This window comes from Mytilus edulis, chromosome 2 (genome assembly GCF_963676685.1).
Source record: "Mytilus edulis chromosome 2, xbMytEdul2.2, whole genome shotgun sequence".
Taxonomy (NCBI): Eukaryota; Metazoa; Mollusca; class Bivalvia; order Mytilida; family Mytilidae; genus Mytilus; species Mytilus edulis.
In genome coordinates this window covers 30,801,218-30,825,627 of record NC_092345.1, presented here as the reverse complement: position 1 = coordinate 30,825,627, position 24,410 = coordinate 30,801,218, and the positions used below count along the sequence as shown (strand labels likewise).

Below are 24,410 nucleotides of genomic sequence, written 5' to 3'. Positions count from 1 at the left end.
ATGTACATGTATTTTATATTTTAAAAGTTGAAAAAATAAACCACATCTTCTAATAAAGGAGGTATCTTAAAGAATTTGTAAGATACTTTACCATTTAGAATGAGAATCAAACAAAATAGTTTTATTCTGACACTATCTGTTTACTTGATCCAATCTCATTTCACACACACTAGTCACACGATAAGAAAGGGCCTCTCTGGCCGAGTGGTCTTAGTAGTTACACTACTGTATCTCTAGCTAGTCAGTGTTAAGGATGTGAGTTCGAATCCTCAACAATGTAGGTCTACTTGATTTTTATCAGTTGATCTACTTAATATTTTTCTCATAAGTTGCTATACTAAGTATCAGTAAAGGGCTGATAAAAAATTACAATTTGATATGTGATGAAGGAGTTTTCAGATTTTTTTTATCCTTGTTGATCATGTTTAATAAAAGCAAATTTACGCCTGTATTTTGATTTCATATAGTCTACATTCATTGCCAAGTAATTTAAATTTTAAATTCATTTATAGTTGACATTGTATCTACGTTGGCTACATGTCGTAGGTATACATATAGTTATGCCCTGCCCAAAACAAGTTATTAAATCTAAACTCGAAAAAACCCATATTGTATATTTGGCTATAAAAGACACTGACATGAAAAATATGAATCAATTTAGATGAGTACTAGCAGCCTGATTTATACAAAACAATTTACCTAAAACAAGAACCAATGAAAACCATTTAACTTCTAGCTCCTGACTTGGGACAGGCACATTAAGACTGTAGCAGGGTTAAGCATAACTGTAAGCATGGTTAGCACTCAACCCTTTCTGAACCTGATACAGTAGTGTAACAGCATAATTTTAGAACAAACTGTAAAATCTGTTGTGAATGAGTGTAACTAAAAAGATCTGTGTAAAGCACAAAAACAACTACCGGTAACATAGAATAAATAGACATAAAATCATTAAAATATAAGTACTTGCAGTTACTGAAAGCTAGTTCAAAAAGTCAATTACAACTGATAAATAAATCATTTTTTCTCAGATTAAATGATCATTTTTAGATGGGATTTAACTGATTACATTGTAGTTATGACAGCAAAAAAAGGAGAAAATTCTACAAAATATCTCAAAATTGTAATGGCTCATAACCACTAGGTGGCAGGCAGACTACTGTGGAAAAAATTACTTTTGTAATTCCTTGTGAAAGAGCCCCAAATTTCATTTTCTTTTAAATATATTCACTAAAGATGTTGAAGATGAAATTGAGAATGGAAATGGTGAATGTGTCAAAGAGAAAACAACCCAACCAAAGAGCAGAAAACAGCTGTGAAGGCCACCAATCGATCTTCAACAGTGAGAAAATCCTACACCTGTGGCGTGCTTGAGCTTGCCCCTAAACAAAAATGTATAATAGTCAGTGATATTTGATCACATCATACTAAGCTCCGAAATATATAAATGAACAAAAATTAAGAGTCCAGTTAGACACATGTAAACATACAAGTTGTTTAAAATCAGTTGATTTTCCACATTAATGTTTTGTTATTAAGAGTATATATTGAAGCTATATAATATCACCACATTATATAGACAGGTATTCAGTTATTTGTACTTTGACTTTATATTAACTGGACGGCAAAATTCTAAGGCTTAACTTCTTGACCTATTAAATATTAAAGATCAATATGTTTTCTTTCATTCTTATTTATTTTAAATTCCATTACATATACATGTATATTGGTAGCACATTTATTTCTTATAAGTACAGCAGAATTACTAAAACCTTTTAACAACCTCGTTGTCTGATAAAAAATGGCACTACCACATGTCTGCATTAACCTTATTATTTAATGCAAATCCCACCAATAATCCCATTATCAGGCGCAGTTGTTGAAACAATGACAATATGCATTTAAACCCCGTTATGATTTCACCCTATACTTTAATGGACATACAATATTGAAATTCAAGTCCAAACAAGCCATACTAAGATCCTCTAGTGTTACCTTTAATGGTATATATGTATGTATATTCTGTATGTAAAATTCTTAGCTCTGTTTGTACCGTACAAATATATCACTCTTCAGTTTGGAAGGACATAATTTTTCGTTGACTTGGTATTCTTGCGTTTCTCTCTGTGTGTGTTGGATTTGTTTTTAAGGATTTTTGTTTGCGTCGTTGAATAAGTGAAATTTTGGATATATTTATTTTATAGATGCCTTTATAATTCTTTAAAGGTAAACATTTTAATTATATATATAATGTAAATATGACTGAATGAAATGAAGTGAATTTTGAATGGATGCATGGTATATAATGTTTAAAACGTTGTTTACTGTAACTTATATATATATATACTATGCAGATTGCAGAAGAATATATTTGGGTAATAAAAACAATTTTGTAAGATACTTATTTTCTTCAAATGGATAATCCTTTCAGTTTGACTTAATTTGTAATTATTTACCATGAGAAAGTTTCCAATTCTATTTTTCTGAGATAATTTTTGAATAAAGTAATATAGTTTTTATAAGCAGTAAAACGTATAATTGTTGCAGGTCCTAATATGGTTGAACTTTTTTACTTCAGAAAAGTTGGTATTTTCATAAATTAAAATTTTGTCAATTTTTTTAGCTACCGTTGGTTCAGTAAACTTTTTTTAATGGTTGATTGAATACAGATATCTGCAAGAAAACGTCAGATATCAATCTCGGACATTTATCAGATGTCTATGCCTATGGTTTGAAACTGACAAAAAATCATATAGTGAACGCATCGCATCCCCTCCCTACATACAGAGAAAAATACAAACAAAAGCATTAGAACTGGACTGCTAATCTGGAAATCTGTACTGTTTTAAGTAGAACTAAACCATAATTGACAAAGTTAAAATAAAATCATAACTGAAGTAAGTTATTTGCAAAGATTGTTTAAAGAAAAATATCACCCATCTTTCCTTGAGAATTGATCTTCTTTTAAGAATTTAACTAAAATTTGGAATCCCTTATAAAACATTTTACATGGTTAAAAATGCCAACTTAATTTTCAAGTGTTCTGTTTGTTTTCTGAGTACACTTTCATTGGTTATGACTTCAAGGTCAATTACTTATCATTTTATGTTTTGATGGTGTCTTTAATAAAATCTTTAAGATTTAAAAAGAAAAGAAACTACAATAAAACTTGCCATGTTTGTTCTCTTGATAATTTTTTTCATTAAATATGATGTTTTTACCCTTTTTGAGGCCTTTGTAAACTTTAATTTTGTCCCTTTCTATAAAAATCAGTTGTCAAATGTAGACATTATTAAACAAAAACTTTATAGCCACACTTGAAATGTATTTGTCATGTCATGGGCATTGTTTGTTTTGTTTAAGTTATTACGTTCTCTTAATATTGATGGGGAAGCCTCTCTTTCATATTTTTATTCATTATGTACACAGCCATGTATCACCATCATTGATGGCGATCCGATGGATACATCTGTTGTAGGGTTGTCACTGACTCAGACGTACTTATGAATATAATTATTTTCTGTGACTGTATCTTACATTAATTTGTAGGATCCTTTACTATAGATAATTTAGCTGATCTGTAACAATAACATCTTCATGCCTTATATATCATGTACTGTAGTACGCCGCTAGATTAAAACTGACGTGGAAAGGTAACACATGCCCACCGAAAGCTCTTTTTTTGAGAGCCCAGGTGGTCGTGTGGTCTAGCGGGACGGCTGCAGTGCAGGCGATTTGGTGTCACGATATCACAGTAGCATGGGTTCGAATCCCGGCGAGGGAAGAACCAAAAATTTGCGAAAGCAAATTTACAGATCTAACATTGTTGGGTTGATGTTTAGACGAGTTGTATATATATATATATATATATATATAGGTGATGACAATATATGTACATGTACATTGTACAAACATATAGTCTATAGAATATATAGATAGGTGGTGACTTATAAATTTTAACAATATATGTACCATGCACAAACAGATGTACATGTACAACCTTTTGAAACTTGATGAAAAGTTTGCTTAGCTTTTCTGTAGCAATTTTACATTTTCAGACAATGTTTGTTGTGTTATCTTTTGATTCAAACATTAAGATATTGCAAACCTAGCATACAATTAAATTCTTTTTTATTTTTTAGACATTGCCAGAGCATGGAACAATGTAGGCAAGGCAAGATCAGAGGTAAGATGGCTATTAAGAACCAGGCAACAACAATTTTAAGGTCACCTCCATTCTTCAACACAGTAAGAAATCCAGATGAAATATTAAAACATTTATATTAATAATTTTGGTTGTATTGTCTTTTAATAATTATGGGGCCAATTAATATTGGTCTAAGTAGTTACTACTGTAATCACTAGGAAGTCAACACTGTGGTTGTGAGTTCTAACCTGGCTCATTGGGGTGCACTGGACTCCAATCTTAATTGACTAGGATTGTCAGTTTTCCTATCAAAGGTTTGTGGTTTTCTCTACATTCCGGCTTCAGCTTCCTCCATCAATAAAAACTTGCCGCTACGAAACAAAAACCAAAGCGGTGCTTAAAAGTGGCTTTACACCAAAATCCAATAAAATCTTTGACAAATTGTTTCATGATATCAGTAAGCCTTCACATATCAGGGTTCTCGATAAGGATTTTTGAAGGCGAGTCTACGGACTCGTCGTTTTTGGACATGGTGAGTCCAACAGCAAGAAAAGATATTTTATTGCAATAAAATGAATTATCCTTACAGAGCTTATGAAATGACATTTAATTCATTTACTTTGAAACTTTTGCTATAAAATGATGATATTTGTGTTCAAATGTGTTCATGTTATACAAAATATTTCAATCTTGATGCATCTTTGGACTCACCAGTTTTGAAAATGGTGAGTCCAGACAGATTTTCATGAGTCCAGGACTCATGGACTCCTCTTAATGAGAACCCTGCATATTCAGAATTGGATTTAAATGCATAAGAAATACATCATACTTAACTTCAGATTGATTTTCAAGATTAACCTTGCTGTAGAGTATTAAAGTTTAATTGTCTTGTCAATTTATTCAATTTTCAAAACTAGAAAAGACGAAAAAAAATAAAACTTTTCTGTCAATTGTATTTTAAGGGAAGGCTAGTCATATTGGAAGACATTAAAGTTGATTTATAGTATAATTTTACAAAATCAGACAATAAAATTCCGTTTGAAGGGACAAGAATTGGTTTTAAAACCTTAACAGGTAACTGTAGCATTTATCATATTATGTTTTTGATTAGTATCGGTAGTGTTTTGTGCCTAATTAAACTGAACAAATATTTTCCAATTGAGTGATTGTATAAAAAATTAAGTCCTGTTTCAACCATTTAACGTTGATTCTATAGCCTTGACATATACTATGGTATGTTCACAATAATTAAAATGAAATTTTTAGGTAAGAGAAAAATTTGTTTTTACCAATTAACTCTTAAATACATTTATAAAGATAAGGAGATTCGTTATAATTGCTAAGGAGAAAACTTTCAATCAGAGACTAAAAATATGTGATGTAAACAACTACAGTTCAGTATATAGTATATGACCTTCAACAATGAGTAAACTAATACTGTATGGGTACTTGTAAGAGGCTCTGACAAACCAGATGTGAAATTTTTTCACAGAAGGTAAATGAGTGGTCAAATATTTGCTTGTAAAAAGAATTTCAAATTAAAAATAATGATGGTAGCAAAGAATGACAACCACTGGATGACAGAATATCGACTTCAGACAGGCACATACAAATGTGAGTGGGTTAAAAACCCTCTCTCTAATCGGGCACAGGGTTCTTACAGCCCATTTTAAGAACAATGCTGACTTAATGAATATTGCATAGTTGATGCATACATTAGTTATGCAAGAGTCTACAGTACATTAAGTTTTCAATATGAATCAACACTTCTTGCAATTAAATTAACTCTTTTGTTTAGACAATATATATGAGTATTGTTATAAGTTCTATGAATTTGAGTTGGTTTTTTTAATGAGGCAAAAAAAGGGATCTAAGAAAACTATGTTATCGAAGAACTGCTCTTGTGGTAAATTTTAATGTATTTTAAGCATTCTTCATGAAATAAAGCCTTTTGATCTCTAAAATAATACAGTCTGCATTCAAATTAAAGGAACATAGCTTATAAGATTATTCAAAAACAAGAACACAGAATACAAGTATAATTAAACACTTTTTTTTTATGCCCAACCTACGATAGTAGAGGGGCATTATGTTTTCTGGTCTGTGCGTCTGTTCGTCCGTTTGTTCGTCCGTCCGTCTGTCCCGCTTCAGGTTAAAGTTTTTGGTCAAGGTAGTTTTTGATGAAGTTGAAGTCCAATCGACTTCAAACTTAGTATACATGTTCCCTATGATATGATCTTTTTAATTTTTATGCCAAATTAGAGGGTTTACCCCAATTTCACGGTCCACTGAACATAGAAAATGATAGTGCGAGTGGGGCATTCGTGTACTGGGGACACATTCTTGTTCATTTTGAAAAATGGCAAATTCATACATGAACCAATTTATTATCATTTATTTGTTAACTTGTTTTGTATTACATCAATTAAATTTTTTCTATTGAAATGTTCAGTATTATTTTTAATTTTATCCTGTATATTTTACAGTTGAGGAAGATAGAACATCGGTTAGGAGATGTACACAGTTCTCCAGTGTATTTAAATGAGACAGGAAATCCAAGCGTTAGAAACTATAATTCTCTCATGGACAATTCAAACAGCAATGAGTTTCCTTCAGGGGTAGGTCATCATATGTTAAAGAATACAAGAACATTACTCTGAGACAAAGCTTGTCTTTTCACATGCAACAAGTGCATGTAAAAGCAAAAAAAATAAGGGAGACAACTCAAATGTCAGCTTAATTTACTTTAGATTTGCTACACACTAACTTAATTTTGGCACAACAAAATGAATTGAAACTTTTAAACAATGCTTTTTACCACCAAGATACTTCTGCATATTACTCCTATAGTAAACATGGTAAAAGTTTGTTAGGTTAGGGAGTTATTCTTTTATCAGCATTGTACATTTATAAAGCCACATACTCTAAAAAAATATGTAGAGGAAATTTAACTTCAAAGCAAATAAATAAACAGATGAAATAATGGCAATGTTTGATATTGGTTCAAAAGTAACTTGACTTTGTTGTAATAGCATTGTGGTTAAAGTTTTCCTTACTACAAAGCATATATATACTGCAGACAACTCCATGTTTATTAAATTTAATAATTGAAAACCGTAGAAATTGATTGTATTGTGTTTCAAATAACTTAATAGACTTTATTCAATAAAATCATTCACAAGGAAATAATGTACATTTTCTACAAATAATTAATTTATTTTATATTATCCAATTTTATTGATATTTATTTTTCAAATTTTTTTCTACTGTTCGTTGCAAAAATATTTGAGAAAATTTTAATTGTCTATTCTTATGATCTAAAAATAATTGCTTAGTACAATACTACTAAACAAAAATCAATGATTTTATTTAATAAAATAACATCAGAGTCAATTTGTTTTTAGACATTTCAGAAGTATACCTAAACTACATAAGATCATAAATTAAAGAGATTTTCTTCACTCCTTCATATATAGATTTTAAATGTCTTGACTTTTTTCTAAATTGCTAGGAAACTTAGTATTTTATGGATCCTTTTACAGTAAATTGAAGTATTAAGGTTTGGTTTTTCAGCATTACATACATTACGTAATAAATTGTTTGGAATGTGTGAAATAAGGTTGTCTTCTTGACTAAAAACACACCAAGGCTACTTTATACATAACTTTGATGTGAAAGACTATGGTATACATTTAAATGGTTATTGAAATGCCAAACAAAGTTGAAAATAGATCTTCAATTCCTCCATATAATTTTCTTCTTACATTTCTGTCTTTCTTCTTCTTCTTTTTCTTCTTCGAAGGAAGGAACCAAATTCATATCTTGAATGTGTATGGTACTGTGGATTCACTTATTTTCGTGGGTACCAATTTTGTGATTTTGTGTTTATGCCAATTTTTGCATACAACCTAAGTGATTAGAAATTTGTAATTCGTTGAACATATAAATTTGTGGTTCACCTGTACCCAAGAAACCTATGAAAATTGGTATTCAACTAATAATATTGAATCCACAGTACCACTAAGACTTTGTGCAGTGTCGGGGAACACAGCTAGTCTTCCCAAAGATATTTACAATTAAAATTAAAAACATTCAGCTCTGAATCCCTCTATATTACCAGATGCCATTGGTTTTCATACTTCATATTTTCATTTGGTGAAAATAGTATTTTTTCATTGTTATATGTACAAATGTATGTTGGTATTAATAGAGTCCATCCACCTGTTAAGCAACTTTTCCCGCCCATGCGTTGACATTGGTTCTAAGACAGTTTGAAATTTAATCTGTTGAAAGCAAAATTATTCAAGTAAAAAAATGTCTTTCAGAATTCTGTTTATGCCATTAGGGAAATTTTGTATCACCATTCACCAGCTTATGTAATATCTATTATAACAATTGAAACAGAATAAACCTCTTTGACTTTGCATGAAAATTACATAGCTGACTATCACAATAAGCAGATTATACATGTACATGCAGATATATATTTTAGGCTGTTGTGGACAAGTATGGAAGAAGCAATGTAATGAGAAATAGAGAAACAAGAAAAATCAGCAAAAAAGGTGAGTTTAGAATAAAAAATGCTTTACTTTGTGTGATGCCACTTTCTTGGATTTTAAAAATCCTAAAGTGAAGTCTATTGTATACTACTTCTACATCAAATACTGAGAGAGGCACATTTAGGTAGTCTTTCCATATATATACATCTAAACTGGTTAATTAAGTTTCTCCATTTATAAATGAAAATAAGGAGATGTGATATGAATGTCACAACTTTCCACCACAGTACTAGTTCAAATTAAGTTGATGTTAGCATTTATGGGCAAAGGTATGGCCTTTCAACAATAAGAAATACCCATACAATATATAATAGTCAGCTATAAAAGGCCTGACTTGAAAAATAAAAAACTATTCAACTTAGAAAACTAATGGCCAAACTTATAACAAAGCAATTTTTACAAATAAACTAATAAAACTGTAAAAATATAAGTGAACCAACACCTGAAGTGGTGATTGTGCGGTAGGGTAAAAACGAGTGGAAACAACTAATAAGACAGACATGAACCAACATCAACCATCAAACAACAGGCTCCTGACTTGAGAAGTGTCTGAGTTAAACATGTCAAAAGGCACCACTCTCCCCTATGTTGGGATAGTGGTGTTACAGTACAACAGAAGAACAAACTATAAAATCAGTTGAAAAGGACTTACTTTATAAGATTGATACAAATCAGAAAAGCATCAGACCAGATAAGGCAGGGTATTTTTGACTATGACCTACAACTCATGGTAGAGTGATTATAGTTGAGTTCTATTTTTAGATTAAATCAATTATAGGTCACCTCTTGCCCTGTATATAACTTGAACTACATTGATTTGAATCAATACATTAAGCTGAATATTCCCTAAGTACAGAACATTCTTATGATGACAAGTTAATCCTTGATTAAAAGAGAATTATTTCTGAGAGACGCCACTATGAACTTTGAACTCTGTTGGATAGTTGTTTCATTGACAATCATACCTAGTATTCTTATTTTATAGGAGATAGAAATTTATGGTTTTTTTTTAGTTTTCAAAGACATTTCATTGTTTTATTCATGGTTTTTATCTTAAAAAATTGTATTTAACAGCAAATATAACGAGGAACTTTTTAAAAAGGTAATAAGTTATCCATTTGTGATTTCTATAAAAAAAAATATCATGGTGTCTCAATTTGTTTAATGGAAAAGAAAAAGTGAATGAAAACTGAAATAAGGATGTATTGTGAAAAGATTTAGCACTTCTTATAAAGAGATTCTGTTTATCATGAAAGCTTTTCATACAAAAAAGTATTTTAGGCTTAAATTGTGTGAAACTTTATGTGGTAAACATCTTTTATTAAAAAGAGTATTTGATTCCTTTACATTTAATATCAAAAGAGTCATTGATGAGATCCTAACATTTGTTTGTTTGTACATTTGTAAACCTGCATATTTAAAAGATGTTGGTTGAGCCTCAATGAGACAGTAACCTATCAACACATAAAAGTAAAAGACATCAAAAAGAAGGATACCCATTTCATTCCTTCTAGATTTTCTGTTTTGATACTCAAAAACTTACTTTGGAATCATATTATTCATAAGGGACTAAACCTTGTGGATTTTTTGATATCTTGGATAAAGCTTAACCATGAATTTAAATGTTGAAAGGTTAATAAATTTTCTGAAGGCTTATAGCAGAATTTGGTAAAATCAAGTGTTTATAACATTACATATTCCTCAATTCAAGAAAATTGATACCTACAAAAATAAATGAATCCACAGTTTATACACTCTTTTATAATTGTGTTTACATGTTATAACTTTGTTTATTTTGTGTGTTGACTATTCAGATGACGAGAATGAAGATTTTACTTCTGCTTCTAAAATGGAAGGAAAACGTGTAGATTTTAGAGACAAACAAGAACTAAGAGAAATTAACCCTGATGGCACATATACAGACTTGCCACCAGGGCAGTATAATAACTTGACATTTCTCCGTCCTAATTCACCGCCTAACTCTATACAGACGACACTCACTGACTCACGTGCTATCAGGGAAACAGAAATCAGATTTCTAAACGAGCCTACCTCACATACTCCACACGATCAAAGACGTGTTGGGACGGAGAATAGATTAACTCATGTGGATGTTATGGTGCCTGGTGCCGCCAAGTCTTCCTCCGCCAAACATACTACGCATTATCAAGGGATCAACTCCAATCCTCAGGAAAACAATAACGAATACAAAACAGCAGAAAATGACAGACTATGGGAAACAGGATCTACCGACTCGGCTCAGTCAGATGATGGACCAATGAAACGAAAGTTTAAGAAGAGTATTAAAGATATTGGAGAAGGTATGTTGATAAGTTAGTCAAAGATTATTTTGGTTTAGAAGCTGAAACTAAAAATCTGAAAAGGGGGACAGGAATACTTCTTTACAGATTTAGTGTAACTTGGAAAAGTATTCTTAACACACCTTTGAATGTTTCTAGTGTTTTGAATAGATATTCATAAGGTTTTGTTGACAAAAGTAGTACTACAAAAAACCAGCAACTAGGAGAAAGAAATTTCATCTCAAGACACTAACCAAAAGAAACTCATAGATTTAGAAGTACTCAAACTCGGGACTGTTTTGTAATTTGTATTGATTCAGTCTTTATTTAAAGCAATACAAGAAATGATCACTGATCCCTGCTGATTTAGCTGCCTATATTTATAGTTTTACAAGTTTGACATGTAAGAATACTAAAACATTTGTCAGTTATCATAAGACCTAAGTACTTGTCGATAGTTTGGAATTAGTATCACGCTGCGAACAGTGTGGGATCGTGTGTATCAAGTATGTAACTGTTTGCATAGGATAACAAAATTATTTACTACATTTTTACAAACTTCGCTGGGGACTTATAGAAGCATCACCTCCGAGGTGAAACTCTCTTTATCTGTATTAGATCATGATTGAGTATGGATTATTGAGGAATTTCTTTGATAACACACTAGGATCGTACATGGCCTTTTTCTTAGGTTTTTCAAATGGGTTAAAATTTATTACCTTATTTTGAAGTTATAAAAACCAATTCATTAAATAGAATGGATAAGTAATTGACGTTTTGATAAGTATAGGTAAATGTTGATTTGAAATTTACGTATGTTGATTGCGATTAATTGATAAACATTATCCCAGTTGCTAGAATGACTTTGTAACTAAGATTTTTTTAGGAGTTGGGTAAAAATGTTGTGTTTCCACTTTGAAATTTCATGTTTATAGGATTAGAAGATTCTAGAAATTTGCAATAAATTATAAAATGCTGAGTAAGCAGATCAGGTACCACAGTTTCAAATATTGGAAATCAACATTTTTTTTCAATTAAGAGGACAAAAAATATGTAGCTTAGTTAAAAAGGATAATTGTTGAAAATTGAATTGCTAATGCATATTTGAAGTGAAATCACTGTACAACATAACTTTATTGCACAATAAAGTCATTGAAAAAATAACAAATATTTTGCCATGGTTTGTGGTTTAAAAGGACAGATTCAAAGTTTTATTAAACAGAATCAAAAACCCTTGTATATATTTATCATTCCTACATACTTATTTGCCCTTTAAATGAGGAGGTGATAAAATCCACATGGTGAGCTACCGTACACGGTCACGGAAAGTGATTAAAGCATGAATATGATTATTGTTGTATTGACTAATGAAAAGGTTCAGAGCAAAGGCATATATTAACAACTAGCTATTTACATTGTGCATTCTAACTTCTTTTTCATTCTTCAACATTAAAGCAAATATGCATGTATTGAATTGATGAAAAGTAGGTTATAGATTGGTATATAGTTTGTTTGAATGATGGTTGCTATACTGTGAGCAAATATGTATTGACTTTAGAGACAAACTAGAGAATTAATTTTTGTCAGATTTTTCTGTAGTAAAGACTTAAGGTACGTTACGAATTGGATTATTATGACAATGCAGTGGTGTAGCTTGTCTTAATTACCAAAAAAAAAGGGATTAGTTTTAATAAATATTATACATTATTGGGATGCCATTTGGACTAGCTAAGATATTGCAGGTGTTTTTTTAAGACCTTCTAGCGGATTGGCTTATTCTTTCAAATTTGCGTCAACATTTTTCTTGTCATTTTTAAGCAGACACTATCACAAGTACATCCACTTGTGTAAGATGTGTCAGCCCTTTGGATCAAAGCTTAGGCTATCTGTCTCAGAGAATCAACCCTTTGGATCAAAGCTTAGGCTATCTGTCTCAGAGAATCAGACCTTTGGAACAAATAGATATAAGAAGATATGGTATGAGTGCTAATGAGACATCTCTTCATCCAAGTCGCAATTTGTAAAAGTAAAGTGTTAAAGTTCAAAGTACAGTCTTTAACACAGAGCCTTAGCTCATACCGAACAACATGTTAAAAAAGGGCCTAAAAAATCACATGTTAAACCATAAAGCTGCTTTTGAATTTATAGAGCTATAAAATACAAAAATATTTTGTTTGATTAGAAAATATGTTACCACTGACTGTTAAAACTGAAATAGTTTACAACTCTAACAGTATGTTTTGAAAAAATGAGGCAACATAAAAAAATACTCAAATTGTTATGAAGTCTGTGTTCCTAGTATTATTTAAAAAAGTTATATAACAGAAATAAACTTAATGAATCTATTTAAAGAATGTCATAACGAAATCCAACGCCAGTACACATGTATGTATAGCCATTGTTGTTCAACAGGTTTTAATGCTAAGAAGATTAGGCCATATTCTTCTCTTGATAGAATTGTTATAATGCTAACAAGCTGGACACTTCAGTTATAAGTTAGATGAAAAGGTCAAGAATTAAAAATTGGGGGACATTATGGGATCAGTTAAGGTGATATAAGAAAAGTTTTCTAAAATAAAAAATACTGATTTTGTCCTCATGATTTGGTCTCCAGTTGATAGTTGGGTTATTGGCAGTCAATCACATACCACATCTTATTGTTAAAATATGTGGTTAGAAAGTCTATTTTAAATCAGTTATATAGTGGAAATACTAAATAAAAACACTGTTCCGCTTAATTAGAAGTACTGTAAAAATGTATAATTGTAAATCATGTGGACCTCTGAGGCATAATTCTGTTTGTTTAAAATAAAATGTTAAATAGCTCACAAAGACTTTTTGACTTTTAAATTGATCACATGAACTTGAACTTTAGTTTACTGTCTTTTAGAAAGTTAATTATAGTTTACAGAAAGACTAGCTAGTAGTAGGTTGAAAAGTCAACAGTAGTATGTTCTAACTTGTAAAAAAGATGAAAAGATTATTTTTTCTTTAAATGAAATGAAGATAAATTTGACTTGATATGATTTTGTTGTGTACCTCTTGCTCCAGTAAAAGTATCCATTTCCATTCGAAGAATTCTTTTAAAAGCATGCAGGACTATTGTGGGTTAACTTACCCAAATTGTTGTGATTCTGGAATAAGGTTAAAAAAAAAAAAAAAAAAATGACTCAAAAAGGCCAAGTCTGAAAGTGTTTAGATAAATTACTCCTCGGCTAAAGTTATCATTTTGCAGAGGCTTGTAAAGTACATTGGACTTTTTCACAGAGTTTGTACAGAATAGCTCCTACCATAAATAGATAGAAGAAGATGTGGTATCAGTGCCAATGAGACAACTCTCCATCCAAGTCACAATTTGTAAAAGTAAACCATTGTATTCAACCCGGTGCCATGGCTCACACCAAACAGCAAGCTATAAAGGTCCCCAAAAAATTACTAGTGTAAACCAAGTTCATTTTGCAAACTAGAAATTGACTTTAAAGTTATGAATGTATACAAGTTATTTAGAAATCTTTATCATAGTTTAATATACTGTCAGTTGGTAGGAACTGGTGTTTTTATGTTATTCTCAAGGGTTGTCAATTCATTCGGTATCTGAATATCTTCCAACTAAAAAACCTGAGTACTTGAATACTGTACTTAAATGATTAAAATGATATATATTTTTTGACTTTTGGTTTTCTGCTTATAGATTATGTAATTTGTTTCAAACTAATATTACAACTGGCAAGGTTGACTGCAAGGTTTTTGTCCTATTAAATGAGGGCTTTTAATTCTCTCAAATTGGTTGAATCAACAAAAAATGTATAACTTTTCCCAAACTTACGATCTCACGCATACAGATGAGGGTTACTTTTTATTATTATTCATGGATAACTAATGCAATGCCTTGAAATTCTTGTTCATTTATTTAAAATTATGCATTAATGTGTTCAAGCAAATGAACATTTCTTGATCGATAGTATGTGGATTTTTAAAACACACAAAGCAGGTTTGCATACACTACATTTTTTCATGGATCCACAAAAATTTTTAACAGCTGGTAAGTATATGAATCTACAGTATTTCCTGAAACATGTGTGTCTTGAACAACCTGACCAAAAAGCATAAAACACCCCAATGCTTTCAATTGGTCTTCAACATACCAATAAAATCCAACAAGGTATTGCATGGATATTCTTGAAACCACAGTAGAATAAGGTTCACTGGTGCATGCTATAGTTACTAACACAATTATCATACATGTATAACTCAATAAGGAAGCACTGACTTTCAACAATTTTTATAGATTAGTCCTTTCAGAGTTTTTAATTTTGATCATTTACGGATTAAAAGCAGTATAGTGCCAATTTTATCAGTTCTCCAATTATTACAGTTACAGAGTTAAGTAAAGGATTTTCTGTAATCTTAATGGTCTTATCTATTGCATAATGATAAAATATTTATGTGACGGTTGAAAGCTGGATGAGACATTGTCTAATAAGGATTTATCTTTACATAGGAAATACATTATTTCTTACTATAAATCATTACAGAGCTCACTATAAATGAATTTTCTCTTCTTTTTTTATTTTAGAATTCATTTTTTAATTGTTTTCAACTTTATTTCAACAATTTTAGATGAAGAATAAAATAAATGAAATCATTGTTCTTTTAATGTACCCGGTATTTATTTCTAGTTTAGTCTCTTGTAGTATGGTTTTCGTCTACCGATATATCCCTTCTCCGAACAATTATCCTCTAAATGTATTTCATACAATAATCCTATTAGATGTGACTTGCAGACTGATGTTAGCTTTAGAAAGTTTTTTTCCTGAACCAATATGACTTAATTGTTACAGGTTTATTAATCAGTTAAAGTTTCAGGATAATTCAATACTATCTCACCAGGATGTTTAATCAATATAATATGTTATATCTGGGTGGCTGAGTTCATTGTGCAAAATAGTATATAACCTTCACAGCAACTAGCGAAGTGCGCTATTGCTTGCAATATCAATCTAGTGTAAGCCAATCCCACTCATTTTGTTATTCATAAATGTGTTTAACCCTGCAGCATTCTGTATATGTCTGTTTCAAACCAGGGTCCTGTTGTTTGTGGTTGTTGTTTGCCAATGACTTTTTGTTTTTATATCCTCCCTGAAAATATTTTTGGAGACATAATAATGGGGCTAATGGCTTTATCCATATGTCTGTCCTCTCCTCAGTGTGTCGTAATTTATTATTTCTGGGCCTTTTATAGCACATAATTTATGTAGACTATGGACAATTTAGAGCTTGACATATTGTATAGTCACCTCTCTATTATTTAAAAAAACTGTATGTTGATCTCTAGATTTTATCTAATTCACCAAGTACTTGTATTTGTTTGGTTGCTGTCTCATTGAAATAAATTGAACATCTCATCAATGGTACTAAAACCATGGCATGGTAAGAAGCTGACATAAAATCATTAGGTTATTGAAGGTCAGTTGTTTTCTCTAGGCACTCCTGCTTCCTCCACCAATAAAAACTTGCTGCCCTAAAATAACGCAAAAGTGGCGTTAAAATACCAACTATCAATCAATCAATAAAAACATAAGAATTAAAGATGTTGATCAAGAACATTGTCTCTCTTCAGTTGTTGAACACAACTTTAAGGGATGTTGCATTCGAAGTGTGAAAAAGTTTTAATTCACATTACTATAAGACGTGTCACGGTACTTATCTATCCCAAATTTATGTATTTGGTTTTGATGTTATATTTGTCATTCTCATAGGATTTTGTCTAATGCTTAGTCCGTTTCTGAGTGTATGTGTTACATTTTAATGTTGTGTCGTTGTTCGCCTCTTATATTTAATGGGTTTCCCTCAGTTTTAGTTTGTTACCCCAATTTTGTTTTTTGTCCATGGATTTATGAGTTTTGAACAGCGGTATACTACTGTTGCCTTTAATTAACCCTAAAAAAAAGACATCAGCACTTGAATGTTTTAGTTGAAAGATCATATCTTGATTAATGAAAAGAATAAGGTAATCTTTTCTCTCTATAGGATAACTGTAGAAAGTGTTTCATCTCCTTTGTTAAATATTCTGTTTTAGAATGAGAGTAATAATCATTAAAACTATTGTAGTATGAAAGTGGGAATATTCATCAAGGTTCTTTGTTAACATTGTCATTACTTCTCTTTTAATACCTTGAAAAACTTATCGTAACTGTTGTTTTAACGATTTTATAAATATCTGTGATCAATGGTCATTTGAGAGGCTCCCTCGCTTCCCTTAGGATGACATACTTATCATATTAGAACAACTTCCTGTTGTTTTGTTGAATTAGGTGGATCAATGAACGAATTTGACAAGATAATTGTATCAATAATCATTGATTTTACTGATAAAGTTGTAGCTATTTATTATTTTTGTGGAATTTATAGACTGTAATGACAGGTAAGTAAGTGTTTACTGTGGACTAGTTTTTTTCACTGGGAAAATTTTGTTGAGGGACCTTAAGAGAGCTCTTGTTAAGGGGTTGTTTAAAAGCAGTGATAGCCTGATAATAGCCTGATTTGAAGGGGAGTATCGAAAAAAAGAAAAAAAATATTAATTCAGTTTGAAATGTTTTTGTTGAAATTCATGCTGTTTATTGTATGCTATTATTTAAACTGGAGTCATATGTGCATTTATTTTATTTTAATGCAAAATACTGGACTCAATGTCCAAAACATTTTTTTAAAAAGACTGCATTGTTTATTCATCAGTAGGTATACATTGTTTAAAGTTGCAAATCTAGGAATTTCTAGATCTTGAAGTTCCTTTTGAAAAGGGGCAGATTTAAGTATGGTAGCCAGAGTTTTTTTTCAAGTGATGACAAAATATTAGAATAGACATTACAATTTCCAAACCAGGAACCTTTCCTCATCCAAGTATTTTAATGTTTTATTTTATCATATTATCAATAAAAATAGTGATAGTCACTGAAAAATTTGGGAATCACTGTTAGAACACAGAATTAAAATGTTTTTACCACTTGCCTACAGTTAGAATACTCTGTTTTGGAAATTGATGGTTAAACCAGGTTTGGTAAAAGCACATTGGGATGGAAATTTGATAGGTTAAACCTAGTTTTATGATGCAAATCACCCACTTTAGTTAAAAGAAAATGAAATAAATAAGTCATCCAGAAAATTTCTCAATAAATAACTTTGTAACATTTGTTATATTCAGACATAATGCTTAAAAGAATGCTCATTTAAACATTGAATTTGTATTTGTGGTTATTAAACTTTTGTATCCTGAAAGTAAATAAAGGAATAGATTTAGGTGCAGATCAAATCATCATTTTCTACATTAGAAAGCATGTTTTAATGAGACTGACATTCCTTCACCTATTTCTATATGATTTTGAGAACATGAAACCATGTTTCAAAAAATTGCATTTTAATTATTTGTATGCATATTTGGATAAAAATAGCCATATTGCTTTGATTGGAATTTATTTTTGCCTGGTTTCAGACGTATTGAACCTTAATTAATTTCAACAAGAAAAAAAGGAATTAATAAATTCCTATTGTAATAGATTGTTGTTTGTTTAGTCATTTGAGGCATATGAATGTAGAAAGTACCTTTAATCTAATTTTATTATTTTGCTGAAATAACTAGACATGGGCAAATATTGACTTAATCAAATTTAATATCTGAATACTGCTGCTAATAGGAGAAGAAATATGTGAAATATAGGTTAGGGCACTACATTTGTACTTTCACACATTCTAAAGAAATTAATTAAAAGAGATATGGGTTATATCTTAATGGGACAGCAACCCAAACCAACCAAAACTATAGTTATATGTGACAAAGTTAAGTATAACTTTTCAGAAATATTGCTAGAAGATTCGAATACAAAATTCCCATATTCACCAGAGTTGAATATATTTAAAGTTTTAAGGTGGTACCCAACACTTTCACTTAAATTAATTTGGCTCGTTTAATTTTCATAAAATTTTGTCAAAGTATTAACTTTGAGACTATAATAAAAATTTAAAAATTTAAAAATTTTTGAAGCAACTGTTTTGTCAGAAAAAATACACTGGTTATATAGCAATTTGACAAACACCAATTTTGATCATTGAGAAGCTTAATATTCCTTTTACAACACAACGTAATTAAAACGTTTAGCTGACTTTACAGAGTTATCTCCCTGTAGTGTTAGGTACCACCTTAAACACTTAAAAAGGTAGATAACATATTTTCTGATAAACAATGAACACAAGAGACATTTTATGATATATTATCCTGATAAATAAAGGATGATAATTGTTTTTTGGCTGATAGCTTTTTAAATATAAAAATGTTCATGCAATTATCTTTTTCTCAATTTGTTTTCTAATTAATATTTGAACACTTCATTTCAAATTTAACCACACATATTTGCAGTAGTTAAAAGCAGCTTTAGATAAGTGTTTCTAGTACTTGTAACGTTAGCTAAGTGTTTTGAGTACTGGTACCGACAGCTAAATGTTTTGGTACTGGTACCTACAGTTAAGTGTTTTGAGTACTGGTACCTACAGCTAAGTGTTTTGGGTACTGGTACTGACAGCTAAGTGTTTTGAGAACTGGTACCTGTAGCTAAGTGTTTTAGGTACTAGTGCCTACAGCTAAGTGTTTTGAGAACGGTTCTGACAGGTTAGTGTCTTGAGTACTGGTACCGACAGCTAAGTGTTTTGAGAACGGTTCTGACAGGTTAGTGTTTTAGGTACTGGTACCTACAGCTTAGTGTTTTGGATACTGGTACCTACAGCTAAGTGTTTTAGGTACTGGTATCTACAACTAAGTGTGTTCAGTACGGTACTGACAGCTAAGTGTCTTGAGTACTGGTACCTGCATCATTGTTTTAATTATGCCCCACGTACGAGGGGCATTATGTTTTCTGGTCTGTGCTTCTGTCCATTCGTCCGTCTGTGCGTCCTTTCAGGTTAAAGTTTTTGGTCAAGGTAGATTTTGATGAAGCTGGAAGTCCAATCAACTTGAAACTTAGTACACTTGTTGCTTATGATATGATCTTTCTAATTTTTAAGCCAAATTAGACTTTTGACCCCAATTTCACGGTCCACTGTACATAGAAAATGAAAGTGGGAGTTTCAGGTTAAAGTTTTTGGTCAAGGTAGTTTTTGATGAAATTGAAGTCCAATCAACTTGAAACTTAGTACATATGTTCCCTATAGTATAATCTTTCTAATTTTAATGCCAAATTAGATTATTACCCAATTTCATGGGCATCCATGTACTTTGGACACATTCTTGTTGGAACTGGTACCTGTAACAGTGTTTTTTGGTATTGATACCTGCAGCAGAGTGTTTTAAATACTCGTACCTAGTTTAATGTTTTGAACACTCAGGTACCTGCAGCTTAGTGTTTTGAGTACTGGAACCTGTAGCTAACAGTGGCGGATCCAGAACTTTTCCTAAGGACGGGCCCGCTCGAGTCATGCTTCAGTGATTCCCTATATAATCAACCAAATTTTTCCCACCAAAGGGGGGGGGGGGGTTGCAGGGCCCCCTGGATCCGCCTATGTCTAAGTGTTTTGAACACTGGTACCTTCAGCTTAGTGTTTTGAGTTCTGGTACCAACAAATTAATGTTTTGAGTTCTGGTACCAACAGCTTATTGTTTTAAGTACTGGTACCTTCAGCAGAGTGTTTTGAGTACTGGTACCTACAGCTTAGTGTTTTGAGAACTGGTACCTACAGCTTATTGTTTTGAGTACTGGTACCAACAGCTTATTGTTTTAAGTACTGGTACCTTCAGCTTAGTGTTTTGAGTACTGGTACCTACAGCTTATTGTTTTGAGTACTGGTACCAACAGCTTATTGTTTTAAGTACTGGTACCTTCAGCTTAGTGTTTTGAGTACTGGTACCAACAGCTTATTGTTTTGAGTACTGGTACCAACAGCTTATTGTTTTAAGTACTGGTACCTTCAGCTTAGTGTTTTGAGTACTGGTACCAACAGCTTATTGTTTTGAGTACTGGTACCAACAGCTTATTGTTTTAAGTACTGGTACCTTCAGCAGAGTGTTTTGAGTACTGGTACCTACAGCTTAGTGTTTTGAGAACTGGTACCTACAGCTTATTGTTTTGAGTACTGGTACCAACAGCTTATTGTTTTAAGTACTGGTACCTTCAGCTTAGTGTTTTGAGTACTGGTACCTACAGCTTATTGTTTTGAGTACTGGTACCTACAGCTTATTGTTTTGAGAACTGGTACCTACAGCAGAGTGTTTCGAGTACTGTTACCTTCAGCAAAGTGTTTTGAAAACTGTGGAAGTGTTTTCACAGTGAAATAAGCAAACATTCACACATATGATGTACTGTGCAGCATGTGCATATTTGAATAAGTCAATAATCATAAACTACTAAAAGTACTGGTGTCACTAACTGACATATACTATTATGGCTAATAAAAGTGGGAAAAAAGATGTTTTGTGTACTTCACAATACTCCTCCACCTAACTACAATACTAAACAGACACAGTATTATATTTATAACAGTATTCAAATACTATGTATCACCTGAAAACAATTTATTTAACATGATCAAACTTATAATTCAAAATCCAACAAATTTGTTTTAAAAGGTCAATTTGTGTAAATGATAGTCACTGGGTGTGTAGTTACGTAAGATTTAAAGATTTGTACTTTTCAAATTATATTTACCATGTTAAGATTGTTTGTTGATAAGCAAATGCCACTGCTCAAGAATAAAAGGAGATGAAACAACAAGCCGACAACATAAGTTTTACCACCCTATAAAGATTAAGACACCAACACAGTTTTTGAAATGAAAAAATATAAGCTCTATATGTATCCAAAAGTCTAGACTAAAAACTAAATATATATATATATATATCAGGGAATAAACTGTTCCCAAAAGTAAACCTGTTTTGTCTTTTCAAAGCGATATAGTAATATAGAATATTTCCGAAAACCAGTAGGTTCTTTCTAATAGCCTAAACCCAGTCGAACAGCTATGTTTTCAATCCGAAGTGACGATATGTCATATACCTCCTTCAATCAACATGTTTTCTTAACTCTGCTAAATTTTCTACGATTATTTCATTATTGAATAGTGTTTTCTTCTAAACTGTTCAATAGGGATGTTTTCTAATTGTCCTCGGAGTCATTACAAGCCTGTTTTAGACGGTAACTTGTCCCTGAATCGCTATTTACAAAAAATACTTAATGTAAAAACGAATGCAAAGTCTCGTAAATAAATATCCCAATATTAAGTTTGATATCCAACCTTCAATTTAAACTTATTGCAAAATATATTTTGATCAACACTATTAGAGGATGGCTTGGATTGAGATAGTATTTATTTAAAAAAAAAAAAACAGCCATATTGTCAGGTCAACAGGAAGTTGAAAAAAAATTGAAGGGAGACAATTTTGGCAGGAAATAACCTAAAATAAATATTGTCAAATCTTATAATACATTTCTGGTGGCATTAATTTAGATATTATAAGCTTTATTAAAAAAACTGTTTTGTTTCATACCATGAACATACATTTAAGAGGGGGGATAGGACCTTTATCGGGACTCCGGGATCGGGTGTTTTTAAGCTCGGGATTTTGGGATTGACCCTTTCGGGATCCGGGAATCCTTTTTTTTCGGATTTCGGGATGTCGGGATTTGCTTTATTTAAATTCGGGACCTCGGGATTTTGTTTTTTCAAGTCCGGGATTTCGGGATCAAGACCCCTCCTATCCCCCATCATTTAAAGATGAATCAGAGAAATTTGTATTTGAACATAAACAAGACTGTAATTCCTGTTTTACTTCTTGTATTTATGATCCTCCTTTCATGGGGGCACTTATAAAATGCTTATAATTTTAACAATTATGGAGAAAAAAAGTAACAGTTTTAAGCTTCTGCAATATATGCAATGTATTGTTGCATCAAAATAATATATTCCTCTCCCATCTCACCTGTTTTATTTATAAAACTCCTTACTTAGGAGCACTAGCAACCTTCTGCCCTGAGATTCAAACTGGAACACCTGAACACTGTTAGTAAGTATATAAAAAGTTATTTTCAGTTTTATTTTCATTTAGTCTTTTTGTATAAAGATTGGTTGGGCTCCTAAAATTTCAACTGGGCCCCTGAAAAAAATATCTTAGGGGGCCCCTAGACAAAAACAGTTAAGTTTAGTCCCTGTATATGATGATGTGGTATGATAACAAGTAAGACATCTTATATCCACTAGAGTTCAAATAACAAGAATCTTCACAATAAGATGTCACTGTATGCCCTTCAGCAATGAGCAAAACCCATATTTAATGCTATAAAATTGCCAAAAATGTACTGTGGACTTCTTTATATATCGCTGAAGAATTCGTGTTACACCATTACCCACAAAAAATTAAAATCCCACGAATAATAAGGAATCCTCAGTAGTGATATTATTTTTACTGAGACCACCTAAGATTTGCCATTAATACCAAATGTTCTTAATAACAAAAATCCTTAAGATGTATTATACTATATCAATAGATAACAGCTTTACTAAGGTTCCCAACTTTTGTCTGACTTGTGGCAGGGTTATACTTGGCTTTTTTTTAGAACAACTTCCAGGAGTGTTTATATGTCTACTCACCTATCTATCAAAGGTCTTTATCTAAATGTAGTAAAATTGTTTTTAACTAAAATAATCAGATTGATTTGAGTAGAAGAATACTTCTTCAGGTTTTCTTTTGAAACTTGTTTAATGTTGTGCTTAAAAACTTCACTTCTTACATCTGTAAACAAACGTTTTTATTTATTACAATGAACAAGCAATGAACAAGCTGCTTGGTGACTTTGACTTGGATTATTTGAATACTGCTACATAATATAACAGTCAATTAAATGTCACTTACAACAGATATATCGTATCTTGACAGTACAATTTTGTTTGAACAACTTCGGATATGTGTTAAGTGGTATTTCAGTTCTTCACTGTTGCTGCATTCTATCCAATATGATTTACTCGAAAAGATGGCTTCCTTGTAATTGTCAGTGACAGGATTATAATTCAAAACTTGTTCAAGATATCCAGCCAAAGTTCTCCATAGTGGATACCTTAAGTAGTTGATGACTTAGTGGTAGCAATGAGTAGGAAGTCGTTGATGGATTAAAGGGAAATATCAATATACATGTAGGTTAACTGTCATAAATAGTTTCCACCTTTGAAAAAATGCAAGGGTAATAAAATATTGGCACGTTGCTAGAATAAGTAATGTCAGATCAATCAGTAAATAGAATGTGAAAGAATAGGTGGTATTAATGAATATGAATGTAGTTGTAAAGTGAAAGAGTGTTCATCATTATTCTCTCAGATAATAATTTGTTTTATTGTCTGATCTATGGTCTTTAAAACCGTATTTTAAAAAGT

General features: G+C 31.4%; 1 protein-coding gene across 2 annotated transcripts in view; it reads left to right on the top strand.

Annotated features, from left to right (window-relative positions):
- LOC139511947 (centrosome-associated protein 350-like) overlaps positions 1-24,410 on the top strand; it is a 126,011-nt gene that overhangs the window by 16,949 nt on the left and 84,652 nt on the right. The window contains exons 1-5 of one of the 2 annotated variants that reach the window (XM_071299155.1): positions 1,980-2,226; positions 4,143-4,186; positions 6,634-6,765; positions 8,640-8,709; positions 10,521-11,027. In XM_071299155.1, the coding sequence (XP_071155256.1) occupies positions 6,730-6,765; positions 8,640-8,709; positions 10,521-11,027 (613 nt within the window). In that variant the 5' untranslated portion in view covers positions 1,980-2,226; positions 4,143-4,186; positions 6,634-6,729. Of the gene's footprint in view, positions 1-1,979; positions 2,227-4,142; positions 4,187-6,633; positions 6,766-8,639; positions 8,710-10,520; positions 11,028-24,410 lie in introns of those variants that run through there. The other variant, XM_071299154.1, reaches the window with a different exon arrangement.